The sequence below is a fragment of the Ammospiza caudacuta genome, chromosome Z (genome assembly GCF_027887145.1).
Source record: "Ammospiza caudacuta isolate bAmmCau1 chromosome Z, bAmmCau1.pri, whole genome shotgun sequence".
In the NCBI taxonomy this organism is placed as follows: domain Eukaryota; kingdom Metazoa; phylum Chordata; class Aves; order Passeriformes; family Passerellidae; genus Ammospiza; species Ammospiza caudacuta.
Genome location: NC_080632.1, coordinates 45,403,640 through 45,426,014, shown reverse-complemented (window position 1 = coordinate 45,426,014; position 22,375 = coordinate 45,403,640). Strand labels below are relative to the sequence as shown.

General features: G+C 35.5%; 1 protein-coding gene across 1 annotated transcript in view; it reads left to right on the top strand.

The window, feature by feature from the left end:
• The window catches only part of AP3B1 (adaptor related protein complex 3 subunit beta 1), a 153,657-nt gene that overhangs the window by 52,013 nt on the left and 79,269 nt on the right, over positions 1-22,375 (top strand). The window contains exons 8-14 of the mRNA XM_058824532.1: positions 3,768-3,929; positions 6,067-6,164; positions 8,842-8,896; positions 8,976-9,047; positions 11,456-11,518; positions 12,413-12,545; positions 18,186-18,295. Of these exons, the coding sequence (XP_058680515.1) occupies positions 3,768-3,929; positions 6,067-6,164; positions 8,842-8,896; positions 8,976-9,047; positions 11,456-11,518; positions 12,413-12,545; positions 18,186-18,295 (693 nt within the window). The remainder of the gene's footprint in view (positions 1-3,767; positions 3,930-6,066; positions 6,165-8,841; positions 8,897-8,975; positions 9,048-11,455; positions 11,519-12,412; positions 12,546-18,185; positions 18,296-22,375) is intronic.

The window sequence follows — 22,375 nt, the reverse complement described above, 5'->3', positions numbered from 1 at the left end:
TCAGATTTTCTGCCTAGGCTTAGAATGAGTGAAGAGAATCCTAGAATTGTGTTCTATTTAGAAATAAGCTATGCAGTGATAGCAGAAATTATAAGAATAACCTAGTGCATGTCTAAACAGACTTGCTCAGGTAAATGCAGACTTCTGAGCTAGTTGGAAGAGGAAGATGAAAGAAATGTTGAAGAGGCAGATAAAATAGTCTGTGAGCAGTGAGAGATGTCTCACAGCCGATAGTCTTCATTCTCAATTTACCAGATGCCTGCTGAAAATACAATACAGTGGAGAGGAACCAGTCCACGAGGTTCCTGGAAGAAAATGCCCTGACACAACTGGTCAGGATGTCAACAAGGTAGGGCACCCTACTGGAACTGTTGTTTGTGAGCAGAGAAGGACTGGTGGGTGATGGGTTATGATGGTTGGAGACTCTCTGGGCCACTGTGATGACAAAATGACAGAGCCTTTCATTGTCAGAGAAGTAAGAAGGTGCTCCAGGAAAACTGCAGGGGGAAATAAGTATTAAGGATAAGGAAAAGACAGGTGCCTTTTCTGTAGTGAAGAGGGCAATAATTGTAAAACCAATTGTTCTTGAGGTACCCAGCCCCTGATCTGTAAGACCGAGAGGATCAGGAGGAGAATGAAGCCCCCATGATCCAATGGGAAATAGTATGCTACACCACTTACACACAAAAAAGTGTGTGGGTTACATAGCATCCATCCATGGGTACTGAAGAAGCCGGAGCCTGAGCCACATTCCATCATTTAGCAACAGTCCTGGTTAACCATGAAGATCCCAGTTCATTGGAGTTGGCAAAAATTACACCCATCTACACAGAGGGTTCAAGGGAGGATCTGGGGAAGTCGGGCATGTCAGCTTGACCTCAGTGGTGAGCAAGGGTATGGATGGACCAGGTCATCCTGAGTGCTGTTACATGGCACATGTGGGACAACCTGAGGATCAGGCCTAGCCAGCGTGGGTTTGTGAAAGGCAGGTCCTGCTTGAGAAACTTAAGCTCCTAGGGTAGCCCACTTAGTAGATGAGGGAAGGGCTGTGAATGTTGTCAAACTGGACTTTAGTAAAGCCTTTGAAAATATTTCCGCTGCATTATCCTGGAGAAACTGGCAGCCCGTGGCTTGGATGCATGTATGCTTTGCTGGTTAAAAGAGTTGCTGGATGGCCACTCAGAGAAGAGTGATGGTGTCTGGAGTTATATCCAGCTGGTGGCTGGTCACCTATGCTATTCCGTGGGGCTCACTACTGGGGCCAATCTTGTTTAATGCCCTCATTGATGACTCATGATGAAGGGCATTGAGTGCACCCTCAATCAGTTCACAGGTGACACCAAGCTGGGTGGGAGTGCTGATCTGCTGGAGGGCAGGGAGGCTCTGCAGAGGGATCTGGGCAGGCTGGATCATGGCTGAGGCCAACAGTGTGAGGCTCAACAAGGCCCAGTGCTGGGTCCTGCCCTTGGGTCACAACAACCCCAGGCAGCTCCACAGGCTGGGGCAGAGTGGCTGGAAAGGACCTGGGGGTGCTGGTGGCAGCAGCTGAACATGAGCCAGGCTGTGCCCAGGTGGCCAAGAAGGCCAATGGCATCCTGGCCTGGATCAGCAATGCTGTGGCCAGCAGGGCCAGGGCAGGGATTGTCCCCCCTGTGCTGGGCACTGGTGAGGCCACACCTGGAATCCTGTGTCCAGCTCTGGGCCCCTCATGATAGAAAAGACATTGAAATCTTGGAACAATTCCAGAGAAGGGCAATGGAGCTAGTGAAGAGTCTGGAGCATGACTCCTGTGAGGAGTGACTGGAAGAAAAGGAGGCTCAGTGGGGACCTTATCACTCTTTGCAGTAACCTGAAAGGAGGTTGTAACTGGGTCAGGGTAAAACAACATGACAAGAGGATACGGCCTCAAATTGTACCAGGGGCGATTTAGATTGGATATTGGAAAGAATTTTGTCAGTGAGAGTTGTCAAGCCCTGGAATGGGCTGCCTGGGGAAAGGGTAGAGTCAGCAACCCTAGAGATATATAAAGGACTTGCAGACATGGCACTTCAGGACATGATTTAGTGATGAACTTGGCAGTGCTGGGTTAACAATTGGACTATATGAGCTGAAAGGCCTTTTCCAACCCAAATAATACTATGATTCTGAACTTACACTTGTATCATTTTGGCATTAAATATAGTCAGTAGGTCAGCTTGAGGCTTTAAGGGTTTTTTTCTGATTGAGTGTTGTCACATTGTCTGATAACTTTTCTCCGTGTGTGGGATGATTAATAGAATTTGAAATAACAATTCTTGTACACCAAGGAGTTGCAGGTTTTTAGCCTAGTCTTCTGACTCTTTTGCATGATACTTTGCTTTCCTATCCATCACAATGTGGATAGGAAAGCAAAATCATGCACTATTACATGTCCTGTTTGTCTTAGTGGGTCCTTTTGACTACAGATTCTAAATAATTAGGAGTTCATCAACTTGATTCTGATGAATTTCAGTTCATTAAAATAATTTCCCTGGGTATTGTCATCATCCTTGGTCTGGAACATAATTATTTCATACCAGATCTTAGCAGATCTGAGAAATGAGTAATATTTTAAAATTACAATAAAATACGTGATTAGTAAAGATCATCTAAATACTTCTGCTTTTGGGGTATGAAGAAGGACCTTAATCAGATTTAAAATAAAAGTGTTTTCATAATAGGCATATGCTGCTTTTTATTGGAATTCTGCTGTTCCAAGTATGTTCCAAACAAATAATTCTTAAAAACAAAGGAAGTCAGAAATTTGAGAGCTCAAGCTGTTTCTTTGTAACAGTTATTAATGAGTTAAATACTTTTTCAAACTCAATATTCCTGTTGAATTCAATAGTACTGATCTGCATGCCTGTTAGCAGTCAAGGTGAGGATATTGAAGACTGAATCAATGCAGATTGAATTATCCTCCTCCTGTTAGAGGAAGCTTCTTCAGTGCAGGTTGTGGTGCACTGGGATCAGGAAGTTTCCTTTCACATTGCCTGTCCTGCAGGCAGGGGAGAAATTCAGTTACCATGGGACTTTATATAGCATCCTGAGTTTATAGTTTAGAATGTGACTGCCACAAAGAATTGTGGGAAGAGAAGTAAGGAAATTAAAGTACTTCAGTTGCTATTGCATAAAATATCTGAGTTTGCTAGGCATCCTGTAAAAAACTGAGAGCAAAATTGGCATAAAGTAATGAAACTTCCCTTCATATTTCTTCTTCTTAAAAAAATCTCAGTATCCATCCAAATTGTAATAAAAACCAGAATAAAATGATGGTTTTAATTCATTGTCACTTCTTTCCTCCGTCCCGCCATCCTCCTACCTCTACTAAAGACATTTTTATGGATTCTTTCACTACACCTGAATTTTGACCTAGGCATGCAGCCTTTCCAAGTTTTCTGAAGACCTATATATTATTTTAATTTCAAGTTATTTTCTAGAAATGCCAATTTTAGATCATAGGCTCTAAGTCCAAAAAATACCTGAAAATAGTTTGTTGAATAATAGTAAAGATATTTCATATGTCAGTACAACTTATTTCTAAGGAAATTTTGCTTACATTGTTAATGGGGTTTTCGTGTCAGTGCATGTACTGTTTAGAGCAAATGGGTAGAAAAGCCAAAAGCTATTTTTAAAAAACATACATAAATGTTGCATGAAACTGTGGTGCTGTACATTACTTCCTTAATGAATAAAACCTGTTGATTCAAATGTTCTATGTATGCCCGTGTCTTTTTGTCTTTTGATAGGTTGATGAAGTGGTGGATGAATACAGTGAAAATAATTTCTATGAATCTGATGAAGAACAGAAAGAGAAGGAACAGAAACTGAAAACCACCTATACTATGGACCCGGATCACAGACTGCTGTTACGAAATACAAAGCCCATGCTTCAGAGCCGAAATGCTGCTGTATGACAAATTCCTTTTTGACTAAAATCACAAATCACAAATAATATAATTTTTTAAAAATTTAAAAGATTGAAGAGTGAAATCTACACCTCTTTAAAGCTGGTGAAAATACCTTTTAGTAACTCTAGGAGAAGTGTGATGGATCTATTTTGAATTTAACTTAGGTTGTAAGTGTAACACCTAAACTGATTGTAGTGTGTGCTGCAAATAATACAGACAAACAAAATACTAGAAAAAGTATGAGAGCACTTGAATCCAACTTACATAGCATGTGATGACTCTACCAGAGGTAGCTCTTGATACTAAAACCCTCAACAGTTAGGGTGGCACCAACTGGTACAGTTTATTCGTACAGTTTTATGGAACAGATCTACAAAGAAAGTCGTACTTGTTATTCATTCATTGATTTGTTCTTTCTTTTGAGTTTCACATTTTAAAAGTAGACAATTATACACCACATTTCTAGGGCTTTTGCCCCGGCAGGGTTCCAGGATAGGTACGACATTATAAGTATGGTATGCTAGATTATTCCCATGAGATTTTAAAATACAGGTAACTTTTTAGAATGACAAAAAGCCATGCTCATGTTGAATCATTGTGATGTTAATCAGATCACAGAATATTAACTTTTTAACCTGAGATTGTCGTGTTAATTAGGACTAGATGTCTTTTGAGAGAAGTCTTCCAATGATAATGAATATTCATATCACTGCAAAAACAGTTAGTCCACCATGATTAAGTCACCTTGCTACCTAATCTTAATAAGCTAAATAGAGGAGATTATAGTTGTCCTTTGAAACATACTTTGAGATTCTAACTCATGAGTGTGACTCTTCTCAAAATCATTTATGGTCTGCCAGCCCAGCAGACTTTGGAAACAAGTTGATTAAATTTTTACAACTTTTTGCGAAAATCACTGTTCAATGTCTGTGATATTTCTTAATGTCATGTGAAGAACAAGTATGTTTGATATGTTTCCTGTCCCACTTCACTAAGAGGTTCAGTTAGTTATTACTCTCATTCCATAAATAATTTTCTTGATTAAATATGACTGTGAGAATATTGATTCTCACACTTATGATCTTTAACTTTCTGATATAAAGTTAACTGAGATGTTAAAGGGCATAGTTTTGGAAGGGGCTATCAAAATTATGCTACTTTGAATTGCTCTTACAGGGTTATTCATACTATTCACAGAATTTACCTACAATTAGTTTAATTAGTGGCTTTCCATATGTTTTTTGTCACCAGTAAAAGATACTTGTGGTATATTGCTAAAAAATTTTAAAGTTATTTCCTGGCTTTAGATGTTTTTAATTGCTTTTTATTGTTGAATAATAATTTTTCTTTCATGGGTTCTAGGATTTAAGATATGAAGTGTTACTATAAGGGCTTTACTTGGAGTCTCTGTGATTTGTTTTATTTGAAACAGAGAGTTGATCATGACACTGGTGTAGGAAAGGTTATGACATTACAATCACTAGCATAAAGATCATATTTTGTTTTTTATTTATGAGAAAATCTGAGAAGAAAAAAATGGGTTTTAAGTTGCTTATGTCTCAGTCTTCTGAATTTTGTTACCCTGGATATTGGTATACACCCCTTTAGCTTTTACTTTCTGTTGGATTTGATACTTCAAAATTTTCCAGTAAACACAGCTATTGTTTTATAAATTGCATAATAGAATAATAGAATGAAAGGTTTTGAGTGGAAACTAGATAAAAGGTGACACTGAACTTGTAGTAATAAAGGAAAAGAACATTAAAAAAACTAGTAAAGAATATTTCTTCATTACTTTGTACAGCTGATGTTAGCAATAGTGATTTATCAAGGATGGTATCACTATGTTTGTGATTTAAATTACCTAATGCTTTTTCTCTTTGTCCCTATTTCTATGACCTTCTATGTATTATAGCATACAGTAAATACTGAGAGTAAGTAAAGGTACTGAATTTATAAAAATATATTTATTCCAGTGTTTTCTTCCTCAGTCTACTTTGCTGATTTCAAAGACCACAGGTGTGCCCTTTGCTTTCTGAAGGAGAGTGACCTGCTAGTCCTGTAGGTCTGAAGAAAATGCAGTAGATATGAACGATGATTTGAAGTTGACATCCTGCTCTGAATGTTCTTCCTTTAGGTGGTAATGGCAGTTGCACAGCTTTACTGGCATTTGGCACCAAAATCTGAAGCTGGTATTGTTTCTAAGTCACTAGTGCGTTTACTCCGTAGTAACAGGTGGGTAAAGTCCATACTTCACATCACTGTGTGTACTTTTTTGAGCATATTTGTTTGGCTTATAACTAGCCATGACTATAGTTATGGCTTATAACTAGCCATAGTTATAAGAATGTAACTATTACAAAATTAATTTGATTTTGAAATTGTTCTGTAATACTCACTTTCACTCAGCAAATGAGGATCACTAAAAGTCATTCCCTCATTTTTGGTATCCTGTCCAGGGATCATTGGTTATTGTGTTTCATTCTTATGATTTTTGTTCTATCAAGAACATGACTGCCTAGTTAGTATTTAAATGGAGTCAGTACTAACTGGTTTGTTAGATATCTTGATGTTGTTTCAAATATTGTAAATTTAATTCTGTTGAGTTCCTTACTGTCTTGCTAAGCACTAAAGAAGTCTTCTGATGAACATTTTATTTTCCTGCACTGTAACACAAATCTCAAAATGGGTAAGTTTAGAAGGGATCACTGGATATTGTCCCGTCCAACTTCCTACTCAGGGAGGGTCTCCTGAAGCATAGTACTCAGGACTGTGTCCAGTCAGCTTTTGGGTGTCTCAGGGGAAGGAGGCAACATATGTGTTAAAATTGATATTGCCACTTGATACTGCTGTATCTTCTGTTTCCCTAATCCTTGGACGGTTTTTAAAGAACAAGTTTATGTTTAATTAAGAACATTCTGTTTTGACTTAATCATCTTCAATAGTATTTTGTCCGTTTTTCCATGAAAGGTCTTGTTAGCTCCATTTTATAAGAGTATTGGTGCTATTTTTTCATTTGTATTTCATAGTATTTGTGTAGTGTGCTAATATTTTCTGCACACTTTTTTCGTTCCCTATTCAGTTTTTAGATTTTGAACTTCCATGTATTTGTATGAAAAGCCTTGAAGGGTTTACATGAGACAATATAATTGTTTTCAGAATAACTTTTTAACTAAAAATGGTATTTTTGGCTGGAACTTTGCTGTGAGAATAATTTACTTTTTAAATCATTTTTGTCAAACAGACACAAAGGTTTTTTAAAAAAACTCAGTTTTGTGTGTCTGGCAAGATTGCTCATTCTAGATATACCTTAACTTTTGTCAGCCTTGCCATCAAAGAGCTGTGTCTCTGTAAAAGTTCCACAGCTCAATATCGATTTTTTAAAAGTTGGCAAAGAAGTAAAATGGGACTGTGTAGAGTATTCAGTCTTTTATTTCAGGTAAATCCCTATTGGTTTTGTGTTTGGCTTTATAGTACAGTATGTTTCCCATTCTCTTTATGCAAAGATGAGTAAAGTGCCTAAAGCAATTGGCAGATGATGTATAAATTCATAATCACAGGTTGAAAGGATCACTTGTGTGTGATCTATTGCTTGTTTGTACTCAGGTTTCATTAAAAGAAAAGTCCCTTCTTTCCTGTATCTCAACTAGTACCTTAAATAACACTAGTCTTCTGATTTTTCTGTCTTGAATGGCTCTTCTGTTTTCTGTTACCATTCTGGATGAAACATTTTTGCTTTTAGAACCACTTTGAAATAAGCTTTTGCTGTTTGCCCTTGAAGTTATTTGCCTGTGGTCTTCAAATTAATGTCAACTAAGCTATAATCTAGTTAGGGTGAGAGTGCCTGAAAGTGCATCTCATAGCAATTTCCAGTCTTGTTTCATCATGTGTAGCTGACTATTGCCATGCACCTATGTAAGAATTGCATAAAATTGGTTTAAAAGATCTTAAGTACTTCTCTATTATCACTTTTCTTTGTAAGCAACAGCTGTAAGTATCTTAGGGCTATTACACAGTTTTGAGTAAGAGGAGATAATAGGTATTATGATTTCTCATTAGGATGAGATTTGCAGCATGCAAAGATTTGAGCACTTATGGTTCAGAAAAATTGTGTGTAAGTTATTGCTTAGTTTTTAAGCAATTGGTGACACAAAATCTGCACTTTAAAAGCTTCAGAACTAGTATCTAGATTTCTCTTTGCTCAGTCATCTCGACGCTTTTAAACTCATTCTCATCATACATTAATGATGAGAATGCCCTCTCCAAACATATTTAATGTTTTAGTATTATATTATTGTCTATCTCTTGCAAAGTCTATTATGTAAAAGTATTAGTTTTTTATAGATGTATATATCTGCCAATGTTTACTGGCACAGGAGATCCTGGCGCATTTTGAGAATTTTCATAAAAATTCTTAAGAGAAAAGTGTCATAGCATTTCTTGCTAATTGTGCAGGGATTAACTGTTCTTGTAATTAATGCAGTTATTTCAACTCTGCAGATGAAGCTTGTGTGTTTTTATTCTCAGCTGCATCATCCTGAAATATTTCTTTCCAGAAGGTAGATGAAATGTAAGGCTTTTGTAAGCTATTTCCATTATGTTAAAATGATAAATGTAATTCTGATTTGAATAAATAGCCTCAGCCTACGAAAGGTACCATTGCACTGGTGTCAGTGAGTATTTTTGCGTATTGGAGTTTTAAAAAATGAGAGCCTGGTTTCATCAGGCATCTCTCTTCTGCGAATCAAATTATGAAGCTGGTAGTTGGCAATAAGCTTTGCCTTCTGCGTGCCAAAACAAATGGATAACTAACTTGATGTTCAAATAGAATTGAATTTTCTTTGCTGTATTGAATTATTCTGTGTATCAGTAATTTTGTGGAATGACTCTTATTTTTCTTTTCACGTTCTAGAGAGGTGCAGTATATTGTCCTGCAAAATATTGCCACTATGTCAATTCAGAGAAAGGTATACCCTATTTAGAATTTTTTTAATCACATTGTAAATGAAGCACAGGAGAGTTACTTAAATATATTCTGATTTTCAGGGCATGTTTGAACCTTATCTGAAGAGTTTCTATGTTAGATCAACTGATCCAACTATGATCAAAACACTCAAGGTGAGTTTATTAAAGGCAAATTTTTCTATATACTACTGGACTAATCAGTTTGCAACAGAAAGGTAGAATGTTTTTCACTGATATGACCCAGTCTATTTGGGCTGTTCCTTTATCTCACTCAGAAGTGTAGAGGTCATGAGTTGAGTCACAAGGGGCCTTCAGGCTTGTCAGGCTATCTGAAAGTTCCTGTTACTGTGTTGCAGGTGGAAGAGTGGCTATATTTTCCCCTAGAGTTTTTAGGACCTTTCAGTGATAGAAAGCATTATATTTTTTTTTTTCAACCAGGTATTCTAACATTGAGAGTTTGACTATTTCATGGGAGGAAAAGGGTCTTTAATACTGTTAGCTTAAAAAGAGGTTTAATCTCTTCCTCTGTACAAAATGGGGCAGTGCTTGAGTCCCAAATTTTCTTTGAAGTCAGCATTTGACAGGAGAAGTACTTTAGGCTTTCCTCAAGGCCACATCTCAATGCATGTTTCCAGCTGTTGCCTTGTTGTTTTCTCTGTAGTCATGCTTTAACAAATGTGAAGTCCTTGACAAAACAATGGCTAAAAAAGTGTCTACTATTATGTGCCTTTTCTCTTGTTTTGCTTTAGATTGTCATAGGCACTTATGTTTAGGAGTGGAAGGTAGTTTTCTGAAAGAAACAATATTTTCTTTTCCTTATCTGCATTTTACATGCTTATTGCACTTACATGTTCAAGAATGGTATAGTACAAGATGGCTATGCCAAAACTATCATGTTTAGATACAAAATAAATATATTTTTTGTATTTTATACCAACAATAAGACTGAAGTAAATTTGAGGCAGTTGGAAGCAAAAAGATATTCTCTAGATTTTGGGAATATTGTGAGGAATGCCTTACTGTTATCCAAGAATAATCAGTCCAAAAATAACAGAAAGATGATGAATTTAAATTCCCATATTAATTGATAATATATTGGAGAAGAGGTGGAGAAGTAGAAATTGTGGTTTGTCCTTTCATTGTTTCATTTGTTTCATGATAGCTGAAAAATTTAGAAGACCCTAAACTTTTACATACATTAAAAAATCTTGTCGTTTTCTCCCTCTTCTACTTCTGTAGTTCAAGCCTACCTATTTCAAAATAGAATGGTGAGATTCATGGCTGTAATTAATATGTAGGAGAGCCCTTGAATTATCTCCTGTGCTGTTTGGATTAACGGTTTTTTTAATTTTCCAACATCAAGTTTGCTTTTTTGATCACTGATTAGCATTGAGCTTTCACAGTAACCTATTTTAATCACAAATTCTCAGTTATAATTAATTATCATCATCTCAGAGTCTGTAGTTTTCTAAACAGTTAAGATTTTTTCCCTATTACAAGCATTACTTTGCAGATCTGTGCTGGTTTTTTTTTCTGTTTTATTAATCAGTCTTCTATTATTTGGAACTCTTACACAAATTTTCTTAGTCAGCCTTTGTCTTCATATCTCTGAAAACTGTAGCATCAGTTGAAAATTTTGTTGCCTGTCTTCTTACTTTCACAGTTCATATGTGAAAAAGGCCAGTGAAGATATTTGTGATGTTCCATTGATAGCCACCCTATGCTATAAAATAATCTCCTTTTACTCTTGCATGTTTCTCTTTTTCATTTATCCTCTTGCTTTCTATGCTATTCAAGATGCATATCTTTCAGAGCCTTTTGTGATGTGCCTTAAGAAATTGTTGAAGTAGAGGTGGACTATATCATTTGAGTATCCTTTTCTGGATGCCTCCAAGTCAAAAAATACCAACATATTTCCGAGGCATGGCTTCCCGTTGGGGGCCCGTGTTTTCAGCTTACTTCATTCAAAGTTGAAACAGCCTGGAAGCATAGCATCTTTAAAATATATGCCAAGTGTTGTATATAATCCTCTTATATTATATATAAAGAGGAGGGCTTCCAGGTATGATGTTGGTGTTGAATAAGATCTGAGGAATCTCACAGATGTAAATGTTTAATTCCTGAGTTTAAAGCTCTATTATTACAGTTTATCTGAATATAATGGCCAATTTATTTCTCCCCTGATGCAGTTGTGAGTTCTGTTATTTCTTCTTATACTGTTGTGTGGTTCTTATATGCTAAGGCCTCTTGTGTGGAAAAGCTGACAGAAGTAGTTCAAGCCCATTTGATATGCAATGAAACACTAAAGCTCAGGCTCATGAAAAATGTGTCACCGAACCTCAGTCCTGATTTGTAAACTTTGTAAGTGCTTGCAAGGAAAATATGCCTCCTGAGTGCAATGTGGTACCAGTTAGTACTGATATCTGGTATACTCTATTGAATTCTGAATAGTATTTTTAATATGTATTTTATATACAATAAACGTATAGTGTACATGTGGTACTGTTTATAATATTTTAGTTTTAACTTTTGACAATATGTCTGGCTTTTTTTTCTTTTAGCTTGAAATCATGACAAATTTAGCAAATGAAGCCAACATATCAACTCTGCTTCGAGAATTTCAGGTTTGTGCAAAAGTGTATTCCTTTTATATTTATGATCTCTTTTTCCATTGTCACATGTTTCTCCTAGGCTTAAATTTTTCAAGTTTAAGTATTTTCAAGGATGAAATGTTCCAAATATGGAAATTAAAGCATCTCATACCATAATGGCTAAAGGAGCTATTTGTATATGGAAAGGAATCCAAAAATTTTGTTTCTCTCTCATTCCAGCTACCAAAAAAGAAAAGAAAAAACGTGATGAGAAAAACTCAATCATTCCATATTCTTAAACACAAATGCCAGCAACTTCACTTACACTATAAGTCACTGTATGACAGGGTCCTAATTTTAGCAGTATTTGGCCATTAGTATTTGTTGCCAAACCTCATTTCCATCAATCATTTGATGAAATTGGGTTTATTGTCTCCAATATCTTTACGTATCACCAAGATCTTCTGCCTATATTGAGAAACAGTGTCTGTCCTTTCTTTCCTCTTTGCTTGTGACATCTATTTGTATTGCTTCAATTCTCTGGCTGGATTTCTGTGAAAGGTACTGGTTCTCAGGCAGGTAGGTTTTTCATAGTTTCGCAGATGCTTCTAATTAAATAAACTGAAACCTCTCTGAAGAGAGAGCTCATCAACTCCAACCTTGCACATAAACAAATGGCTGTTTTTGGTAACTGCCCCCTGTCCCAAGCTTTCTTGAAATCAGAGAGTTTCATGGCCATGGGTGACCAAAGCATGCAAGAAATGTCTTCTACAAGTGACAAGGAGGTGAAAAATTATAGCTTCTAATGTGCATTATAGCTTTCTAAGTTTAATTTATTATACAGTATGTTTTCCTCTTGAGAATAATATGGTACATCTTTGTTTGGCAAGAGTTATATACTGACTAGCAAAAATCCCATTTCTTTAGACTTATGTGAAGAGCCAAGACAAGCAGTTTGCTGCAGCTACGATTCAGGCAATAGGCAGATGCGCTACTAACATCACTGAAGTGACTGACACGTGCCTCAACGGCCTTGTCTGTTTGCTCTCCAACAGGGATGGTAAGCTAAAGTTCTCTCCATTTTCTGCATAGCTGATAGCATGAAACATTTTCTTAAAGAGAACCACACAAAGTTTTAGATCACATTAGGAAGTGAGATTTGACTTCTATAAGAATTTGGCTGACAACTGGATAAAAATCCTGCACTTCCAAAGGCTCTGGTATTCACTGGGTAGTTATTTTCTCTTCTGATAGAGAAATTAATTCATCATGGCCCTCAATTACATGTTTGCCTACTTTTTCTTAAAATGCTGTGATTATTAAAGTGTACTATTTTGATTATCATAGGTAGCAATAGTTAGTTACAAGTTAAGTTGCATCAAAGCAGTTGGCCTGTAGAGGGTGCTGAAAGCTTGGAAGTTTTTTTTTGTAGTGCATCAATGCCTAAATGAAAACACATATTAAAGAGTTTTAGGATAAATGGCCCCAAATTTGGCTTCCTTTTGTACTCTAGCCTTCTGTTATTTTTGGATAGCGAAACAAAATTTCAAAGCATTAGGGAACACAACAAGGAGCAGATAAAGTCAAAGAGGGTGTAGCAGCACAATAAGTCAATACCTAATAATACTGTATTTTCTCATTAGTTACCAATGTATATGTCAGTCTTATTTTGTAAGAAGTCAGTAATGTGTGTTAATAAATAATGTCAAGAAGGAGCAAAAGCATAATTGTGGAGTGTCCTGAAGTAGTTCAAATAGTTCAAAGAACTTGGCTGATACTGCTCTTGGCTTTGAAAAGCAGCATTAATGCCTCTGTATATCTCCTGGACATAGTTTTCATGGTAATCATGAGAAGGCCTTTATTCAGGACATCATTTTGGCAGCACATAGAGCTTTCTCTTACTTGTTTTATGAACTGAGTTATCATTCTCAACCGCCTCATCTTAAATCAGAAATTCTTAAGTGGCCTCAGTGTATAGCTTTGTATTTTTAATATGTGTAAATTTCTTAGTGATTTCTTAGTGCTGCAGATCTTATTTCTGTTTAAGCTTTTCTGATTATCAGCTGCATTTAAAATATCTTCCCATATTGTGTTACAAAGTCATGTCTGGACAGTGTACCTTCTTGTATTATACTGAGCAACAACCATAGTAAAAATACAAGTTTCAAAGGTTGTTCTTGGTTTTACCTGATTCTTCTAGCAACCTTCCTCTGAGTAGGCTTCCTTCAGCATGTACAAATCTCCATGTTTCTTCTGTTTTAAACGAAATAATAAAATTGTCACTTCAGAATACAGATTTTGTTACTTAACAATCTGTTTTCTTGCATTATTTTTGTTTTGCTAAGAAGAAACAAAGATAAGAGGAAGAAGTTTTTTCCTTTTATCATAGATTGTCAGTTTAATATTTTCTTCAGTGCGATTCAACATGTATATATATATTTATGTACACACATATATGCATGTGTGTGTATACAAAAGTCTGTCTCAACAAGATTAGTTTTCATGTCTGTTTCTAAGTAGTTGTCTAGCAAATAAAATTATCTTCTTGTGCTTACTGTTCTAAAAGACTGCAAAGGGTATATTGAGGATCTTTTAAACCTGGCAGCTGGCAAATTGCTTTACCATAACTGCAGTTTCTTTATTCCTTCTTTCAAGGAATGGATAGAGTGACATAATTTACATGGTACCTTTCCCCAGGTGGCAGGAAATTACTGATAGTCACAGCTTACTGAATGTAAGAGTTTTGGCATGGTAAGGGAATAAAAAAGAGCTTTAGCATAGTGGATGAGAATAGATTTAAGAGTCTTGGTTAGTCTTGCTTTCCCCTAACTTTTACTGTTAAAGCATGCAAGCAATCTTTTTGCTCTGCTGCTTCTTTCGTGGTCATTTGAAGCCTGGAAGTAGCCCTGCTGCGTTGGTGTAGCATGAAGCACAAGCTGGTAGGTCCAGCAGGTTCTGAGGTTTGTGACAGCAGAGTCAGCTATGCTTTCTCTATACTATTTTCTTATTATGAAGAATTCTGCACTTGAGTGCAAAGAGAGGTGCTCATACTAATTTTACCAAACCATAACAGAATCCTAAGGTACAAGCTTGTGGGAAAAGTGCCTTCTTATTCCATGTGCTTGTAACTGTAGATACCACCCAACACTCAGGATATCTTGGTTATATCTGGCGCAAGAGCTTTACAGTTAATCATTCTGCAGCTTGGGTGATAAGAGTCAGGACCTTATCCAGGACCAGGATATCAAGAACTGCTCTTGAAATTTTCTTTGGTTGCTTAGAAGTGACTTAAAGTCAGATTTTCCTTACTCAGAAAAGCTGTGGTATGTGGGGTAAAAAAAAGGACAACATTTGAGCTACAGAAGTGCAACAAACTCTAGAAATTTTAGTGATGAGTTGCCTTAGTGAATGATTATCGCAAGCTAAACTTGACTGACTCCTGAAGAAAGTGGTTTTGTGAAGCCATGTCGAGGGCTGAGAATTATTTTCCTTCCTCATCTGCTGAAGGAAGGAGAAAAAGAAAAGTTGCTTTCTTTCTCTTGTGTGACATTTGGCATTTGATTCATTTCCTTTAAACAAGTGCATTGATAGTTTCAACTGACTGTTTGGCCCATAAAAGTAATTTTAGATGTTAGAGACACATTATAGGAATTATATAGGGATTATAGGAAGTCTCTTGTCTGACTGTGCTGCATGTACTAGAAATCTGCAGGTTTTTCATAGATGGATGACTTCCATTTTCTGTTGAAAGTTGCCTGGTTGTAGAATGTATAGCTAAAACATTTTTTGCCCTGCAAATCTATATGAAATCACAATTCATAAAATTACTGGAACTGTTAATACATCTGGTAACTAGTACATATCTCTTCAAATTACTGTTAGAATGGCATTAAAGAAAAGCAACTTGTAGCATCCAGTTTGTATCTATTAATAGGGTTCCTGAGATTTGTTATTGATGTTATAAGGATGGAAAAGTTAGCAAGGTAAAAGCTTAAGCTTTGGCTAGTTCTGAGAAGCAGAAAGTTAGGTCGTCTGGGTATTTAGCTATAGTAATTGCCTTTTAGATTGTTTTTAACCTTAATAGCATTGTTAGTATCCCTAATAACAGAATTATTTGAGTTAGAAGAGACCTTTAAATTTCATGTAGTCCAACCTCCCAGAGACCTTTAAATTTCATGTAGTCCAACCTCCCTGCCATGGGCAGTGACACATTGTACAGACTAAGTGGCTTGGAATTCCATCTAACCTGACCTTGAATGTTTTTGGGGAAGGAGCACCAACCAAAATGGCATCGTATCCAAAACCAGTTGATGCAGTTCTGCTGCTTTTAGAAAAAGTAGTTAGACAAACTGTATACTGTGGATAAATTAGTCTTCACTTGTGTGTTTTAGTTGCTGTGAATGTGGGTTAATGTAACTGAAAGAAAATTTGATGTAACATTAATGATTTCAAATGTTTTATTTCTGAATTCACTTTTTGAATGCTTTCTGGTAATATACTCCATGCTGAGATGATTTTCTAAGGTTCTATTATAATGCAGCCAAATTCCCAATTATGGAAGAAGTTTTTAATTTAGTTCTACAGTTTACTGTCTGCTTCATTGTTAATTTTTTTGCATACATCATTATTTGACAAACTGGAACAGTGTATGACTTGAGTATATTTTAAGTTTTTGAGAAGTTGTCAGGCTGCAAGGTCTTCAGAGATTGTTCTACTTAGTCAATTCCACATCAAAATCCACATCAATTCCACTTCAAAATTGTTAGAAGAAACTAAGATTTTTACTATGACTTGAAAATTTAAACTGCTGGTACCCTGTGTAGTCTTTATTGATAAAGGCATTCCTGATCAGATTTTCTGTGATTTTCAGTCTTTATTTTAAGAATTTAATTTACTTTTTATAATCCTTTAGATATTATTTAGACTGTTTCAAAATTCGTGTGTCCGTTTATCATTGCAATGTATGGACTTCCTCTTTGATAATTCTAGTAGGAGTTACATTTTAAAATTTTCTTACTGCATATTCAGAAGGGGAGTTTTATCTCCCCTTCTAGTGTTTTACTGGAACTTATTATGGTTTTGAACATAAGTGTTTGTCTTTTATTTCTGCTCATTTTTGTATCCTTTATGTGCACAAAGTAAACCTCACAGAGTATGACAATGCCAGTCCTTATTCTGATACAAATGCATTTTGATTTTGTTTTGTATTTTTTCCCAGTATTTAGACTTTTGTAAAATAACCATATTAGTCTAAAATTGTTTACAGTCGTGATTAACAAATTGTTTACAATTCTGGTTTATTTTCTTTTAAGTTTGCTCCCACAGATAGCATGACAGTAGTTCCTATGGTGACATCTCATCTGCTGCAGTGGATATTACCATAGTCAGTTTTATATTGTCAACAAGTGTTTATAATAATAACTTCATGTGCACTCATTTTTTAGGGTTCAGTTTTATTTTTCTTAACTGTTCATTGCTTCAGAAAATACTGAATGACGAAAGTTGCCATTCCAATGTTCCCCACTATAAATATTCCAGATTGTAATTTTCAAGTTTCAAGAAGTGGCTTCCTATTTTAATATCTGGCAAAATACAGTGTAAATTAAATTGATCTGTAGGATTGTGCAAGACCTTGAGATGTTAACCTTGCTTCAAGAAGTTAGTCTAGCAAAATGACAGATGTCATGTCAAATAAAAGATGACACAAAAAGCTACAAGCTAAAATCTAAGCATTTCAGAGGCAAATGACATAATGATATGCTCAGAGCTCTTGGAAGGCCTTTTGCCATAAGGAAATTTGCCTTCTCAAAAAAACCCAAAACAGCAAGAAAAGCCCACAACCCCACAAAATTTAGACATCTCTGCCCCATACTGTTCTGTTGAAGCTTGAGCATGTTGATTGCTCAATGAGTGGTCCATGTGTCAGATTAAATCAGACAGAAATGGACGAATACGTCTGTTTAGCAAATGGTAGTTAGATTTCTTCATCTTTCCTTACATGAGTTTACTCTTCCGTGGAAGCTTGCCTCTGCTCATGTGGGGTCTTTTTAGCTTCAAAAATTGTACATTTCATACAAGCTGATCAGGCTGTGAATGTTACTTGTTGCAGTAGTTAAGCACTCCAGTGCATAACTTTGGCATGAATCTTACAACAGCTTGCTATTTAGAAGCTTCATTTGAATGTACTAGAGATTAGGTTACGGACCTGAGAGAAACTGTTTATATGCAGAAACATTCTTTGCATTTAGAAAAAATGCAAAGGAGGTGTTTAGATATTTCTCTAGCGTATGAATGAGCTGTTACTTTTAATGCAAGCATTTTTATTCTCATTGCAGACTGCAAATTACTTTTGAATATGCATCATTTTAATGAAAATCATATTTTTTTGCACTCGTTCCTCAGTTTTATAGGAAAAACCTGAATTGCAGCCTCACTAAAAAGTAGTTTCATACAGTATGTACTAGGTTGGTAATTTTACATTTAGAATGTTTGTGTCCTCTATTTGCTGGTTGTAACGTGATTCAGGAAGCTGAACTTATATTACTTAGTAGAATGGTTTACCTCTTTCTTACCAAATTAATATAATTCAGTTCTGCAAAGCGTATTTGGAAAGCTTTTACATCTTTTACAATCAATTATTTATGGCTTTTTCTTTTGCATAAATGCTTTTAAAATTAATAATTTGTTTTGTCTAAAACAGAAATTGTAGTTGCTGAAAGTGTTGTTGTCATTAAGAAACTGCTGCAAACTCAGCCGGCACACCATGGTGAAATTATTAAGCATATGGCCAAACTCTTGGATAACATTACAGTGAGTATTTGTTCATACACTCTTATTTGCCCTGTCAACTGATAATGAGATTTTTATCTCCTTTGAATTTGTGCTGTAAATGGAAGTAGGTATATTAGAGAAATACAAAATATTTTTTTTTAACATAAAATATTTCTTTTCATGATCTTAGTGGAAAGGAAGTAGAATGTATCAGATGGCTCCAATTTGTGCCTTAGGTCTGGGAAGCTATTTTTAAAGAGATCCATGGAAATGCTAAGTATTGCTAGTACTATTACTCCAGGATGAATAGCAAGTTTAGAATGTGGAGTGGGTAAATTGAAATGAAAATCATGAGTTTACTTAAGGATTATTCACCAGTTGTCTTCATGATCTGGAGAGGAGTTTGAAAGTTTTATTTCAAACCTTTTTCCCCAAATTACATGATCTTTCCATGGTATCAGATATACTGCTGTGAGTGTGTTGCAGTGTCTTGAAGTTGCATTTGTATCTTCTGGGTATTTGAGATTCTGTAGTATTTAACATTAAAATTTGAATTATTCTCCATTATCTGTCTTTAGACTTAATTGGCCTTTAGGTATGCAAATACTTAGCTCTCAAATTCTCCTCACAGGCCCAGTAATTGATAAAACATTTAGTGATTTGTCCTAAATTAGAGTGTAGCTATGACATCTAGTAGCTATCTATTATATCCTTAACCAAAAATGTCAGATTTTGATCTGTCAACAATTATTTTTCTGTTGAGAACTGTTTAATTTCATAAAATTACATATTTAACTATTGATTTTCACAAAATTACATATGTGTTGATAATGGAGCAGTTTCTAAATCAGCGAACCTTCATTTCTCCATAGTCGAATTCAGCAAAGTTTAGAGTATTAAAAGAAAAAAAAAGATGGTATTCTTGGTTCATACTTATGGAAAAATTAAATAAATCTTTGGCTGCTAAGAGCTGATGATCAGTTTGTAACTGATAGAAAGAAAATAAATTTTACTGAATTGCTCATATCAAAATAAGATACTGTTGCTAATTACATATCAAAGTAAGTAATACTTCATGTATAATAATCACCTGTATTTTCAGAAAATTTGTGCAATATTGTGATGGAATATTACAATTTCAAAAACAATGTTCTGCCACTTTACTAAATGAGTTTGGCGTCTTATTTCCACATACTCTACAAGAGAAAATAGTTGCTTCTCTAAATGTACTGTTTAAAACTTAGAAGAGTTTTGTAGCTACTTTATACAATTAATACTTTCAAGTAAATACTCCAAGTTTTGTGGAAAAGAAAATCCTTTTTTAAGTCAAATAACAAGGATGGGGAGAAGACATGCTGTGCTTAAACTACTTTAACATTCTCAGGTTTTACAATATGAGGTTATATAGAATATCAGAAAATGTTAAGTGGTAGGAGAACAGTCTGTGGGATAGAGCAGTCATTGGAATAAAATAAAAATCAAAATCTGATCCTGGCTTTTATTCAAGAACAAAGAAGTGGTGATGAAGAATTGGAGTCATGTAGTCATGAACCTACAAGGAGCTGTAGGTTCTCCAAAGTGATTTTTTGACATCTTTCTATGACATTTTAAATTACAACTTCAACACACTTACCCTTCTTGGTGTGCTTAAGACTTTGAATTAAAGAATATATTTTGAAGAAGTTCATAATTATAAATTTAAGTGCTGTATCATTTTTCTGACTGCCCTTAAAATGCCTGAAAATGAATGTATTCCTTCACAGAATGATTTGGGTTGGGAGGAAACTGTAAACATCATCTTGTCCAAACCCTTAACTCCTTACTTCTGTAAAGGATAAGTGTATACATTTCAGAATGAGTATGTAATTACTGGAGGTGTTAGTTTGAGATGTCAACACTTAATATAGTATTACTGGAATTCCTGACATCTGCACTTGTACTTTAAACACTGATCTTATTATGGCAAAAGTGGTTGTGAGTTGACATAACACAATTGCCTTGCGTTCTGTCTGGATTTTGTCAAGGATTCCTAACCATTATTACATTGACAAATGATATACATACTTACATGCATACACACAGGTGTACATACTTACTTTTCACAAGGCTTTTTGGCATTTTGGTTGGTTTTGGTTTTTTCCCTTGGCCTCTCTTCTGTTGTTGTAAAGTATTAGGATTGAAACATGGAGGACCTACCCTATAGCACTATACAGGCGTATACCCCTGTTTTTAGGGTACTCTTGCATTTGCATGTAGGAAAAGCAGCCAAATGTGAGCTTGAATGGACTGGAAACTCAAGGATGAGGGAATGTAAACAAAGAAATTCTTTGTTGCTTTTTAGAGTTGAAATTAATTTAGTACTAGGTATTACACAGATGAAAGCATGAAGAGGAAATTGTTAACAGAATTAAATACTATTAAATCAAAAAGCCCGTACTGAAAAAAGAAGCTTTTTGATTGTTCTGTCATGCTTTAGTTTAAGTCAATGGTAAAGAGCCACTAAAATAAGCAAAATTGTTGTAACCTCAGGAATAGACTTTTGAATTTGTGCCTGACTTTTTGTTATTGATATTGTTATAAATTTCACTTGTGCTAGCCTGAGATTGTGATGGCAGTGTTGAGGTGCCTGAATATCTTTCACAGCAATGTTTTTTTCAGGTCATTTACTTTTCTGAAATTTACTTGTTCTTGTTCTCATCTTCATCCACAGAAGCCATTTAGAAAGAGGTGGGATATAGAATATATAGAAGATAACAATTTTGCCTTGTAAAATTAATTAAATAAGAAGCTAAATATTAGGACCATATATGAAAAATAGTAAGACCAACTATAAGGAATATCAGGAAGTTCACCTAAAAATGCTGAACTCTTGTAGATCCCTGTCTCTAAATTATGATAAAAATTAGGTCCATTTCAGTTTGTCCTTAGATTATTTCTTACATATCTGAAAATAGTGGTTACTTTTGTTCCTTTACTTTTGTGTGTTTTCATTTGTATCTTAAACTTTTATCCCAGGTGTGCCCAGGCAAAGATCCATGAGGTCTATTTTGTGTGTGGTACTTGCTGAGTTCTTAGAGCAGTGCATAGTACAGCGTGATCTAGCTGTGTTCCAGCCTCCTTTCCTCACACCCATCAAAAGCTGTAATGGAGAAGTACATGTCTGATGGTGTCCTGAAGGCATTAAACAAGAGAATAATTGGATCTCTATAAACTTCTGTTTTTAAAAATCATAAAAACGTTTCCATTTAGTTGTCAATGTGTTAATAACATTGTCGTGCTTTGCAATTTATTGACTTGCAAAACTGTGAACCAGAGATTGGAGTAGTGCTTATTTGTGTCAGGTGTGCACTCTGAGGTAGGCTTAATTAATTTAGTGTGTACAGCTTTTATACTGATAGAAGTTTAGAAAATATACTTATGGGAAGGAGCCATTTAAAGAAGGGTCAGTTCAAAAACTGTTTTATGCATTTTATCTCCAGCAGCAACAAAATCTGATGCTTTAGGGAAAGGGTTTTAAAGCTAAGAGAAGTTCATTGTGGTGCACCTCCAGTGTATTTTCTGGAATAAAGTTACTGGAAGCTTCTACTTACTGTCCACATCATCATGCTTACTAATCTAAAAATTCCAATTTCTCCTCATATTCCATGTGTCTGATCAACTATTCCCCCCTCTCTTTGCCTTTTCCTGATGTGTGGGTTTTAAAGTAGGGTGACCATAAGCGTGCCCAGTGGTCAGATATGCTAGACAAATCTTATGCAATGATATCATGATACTGCTTGCTTTGTGCTTTTTATCTCACTTTACTGGTGTTGCCTGCCTTTTGACTTCTGCAGAACACTGACTTAACAACTCTACAACTCTCTGAAAATGTTCGTGATTCCACAATGTATTTTTCCTTAGAAATGCCTTGGGAATTCATCAGTATGTGTAGAATATGTTTTTGTGTTCTCTTCTTAATGTTCCAAGGCCAGTAGTCTCCAAATTTGTTTCTGCCTTTCATTTTTTAGAAAAATTATTTGTTATGGTACATTGTATTTAGTAAGGACTAGTATATGGGTGATGGGAATCTTGACTTCCAGTGTCACTTTTCTCTTACAGTACTGTTAAGGCAGGTTTTTT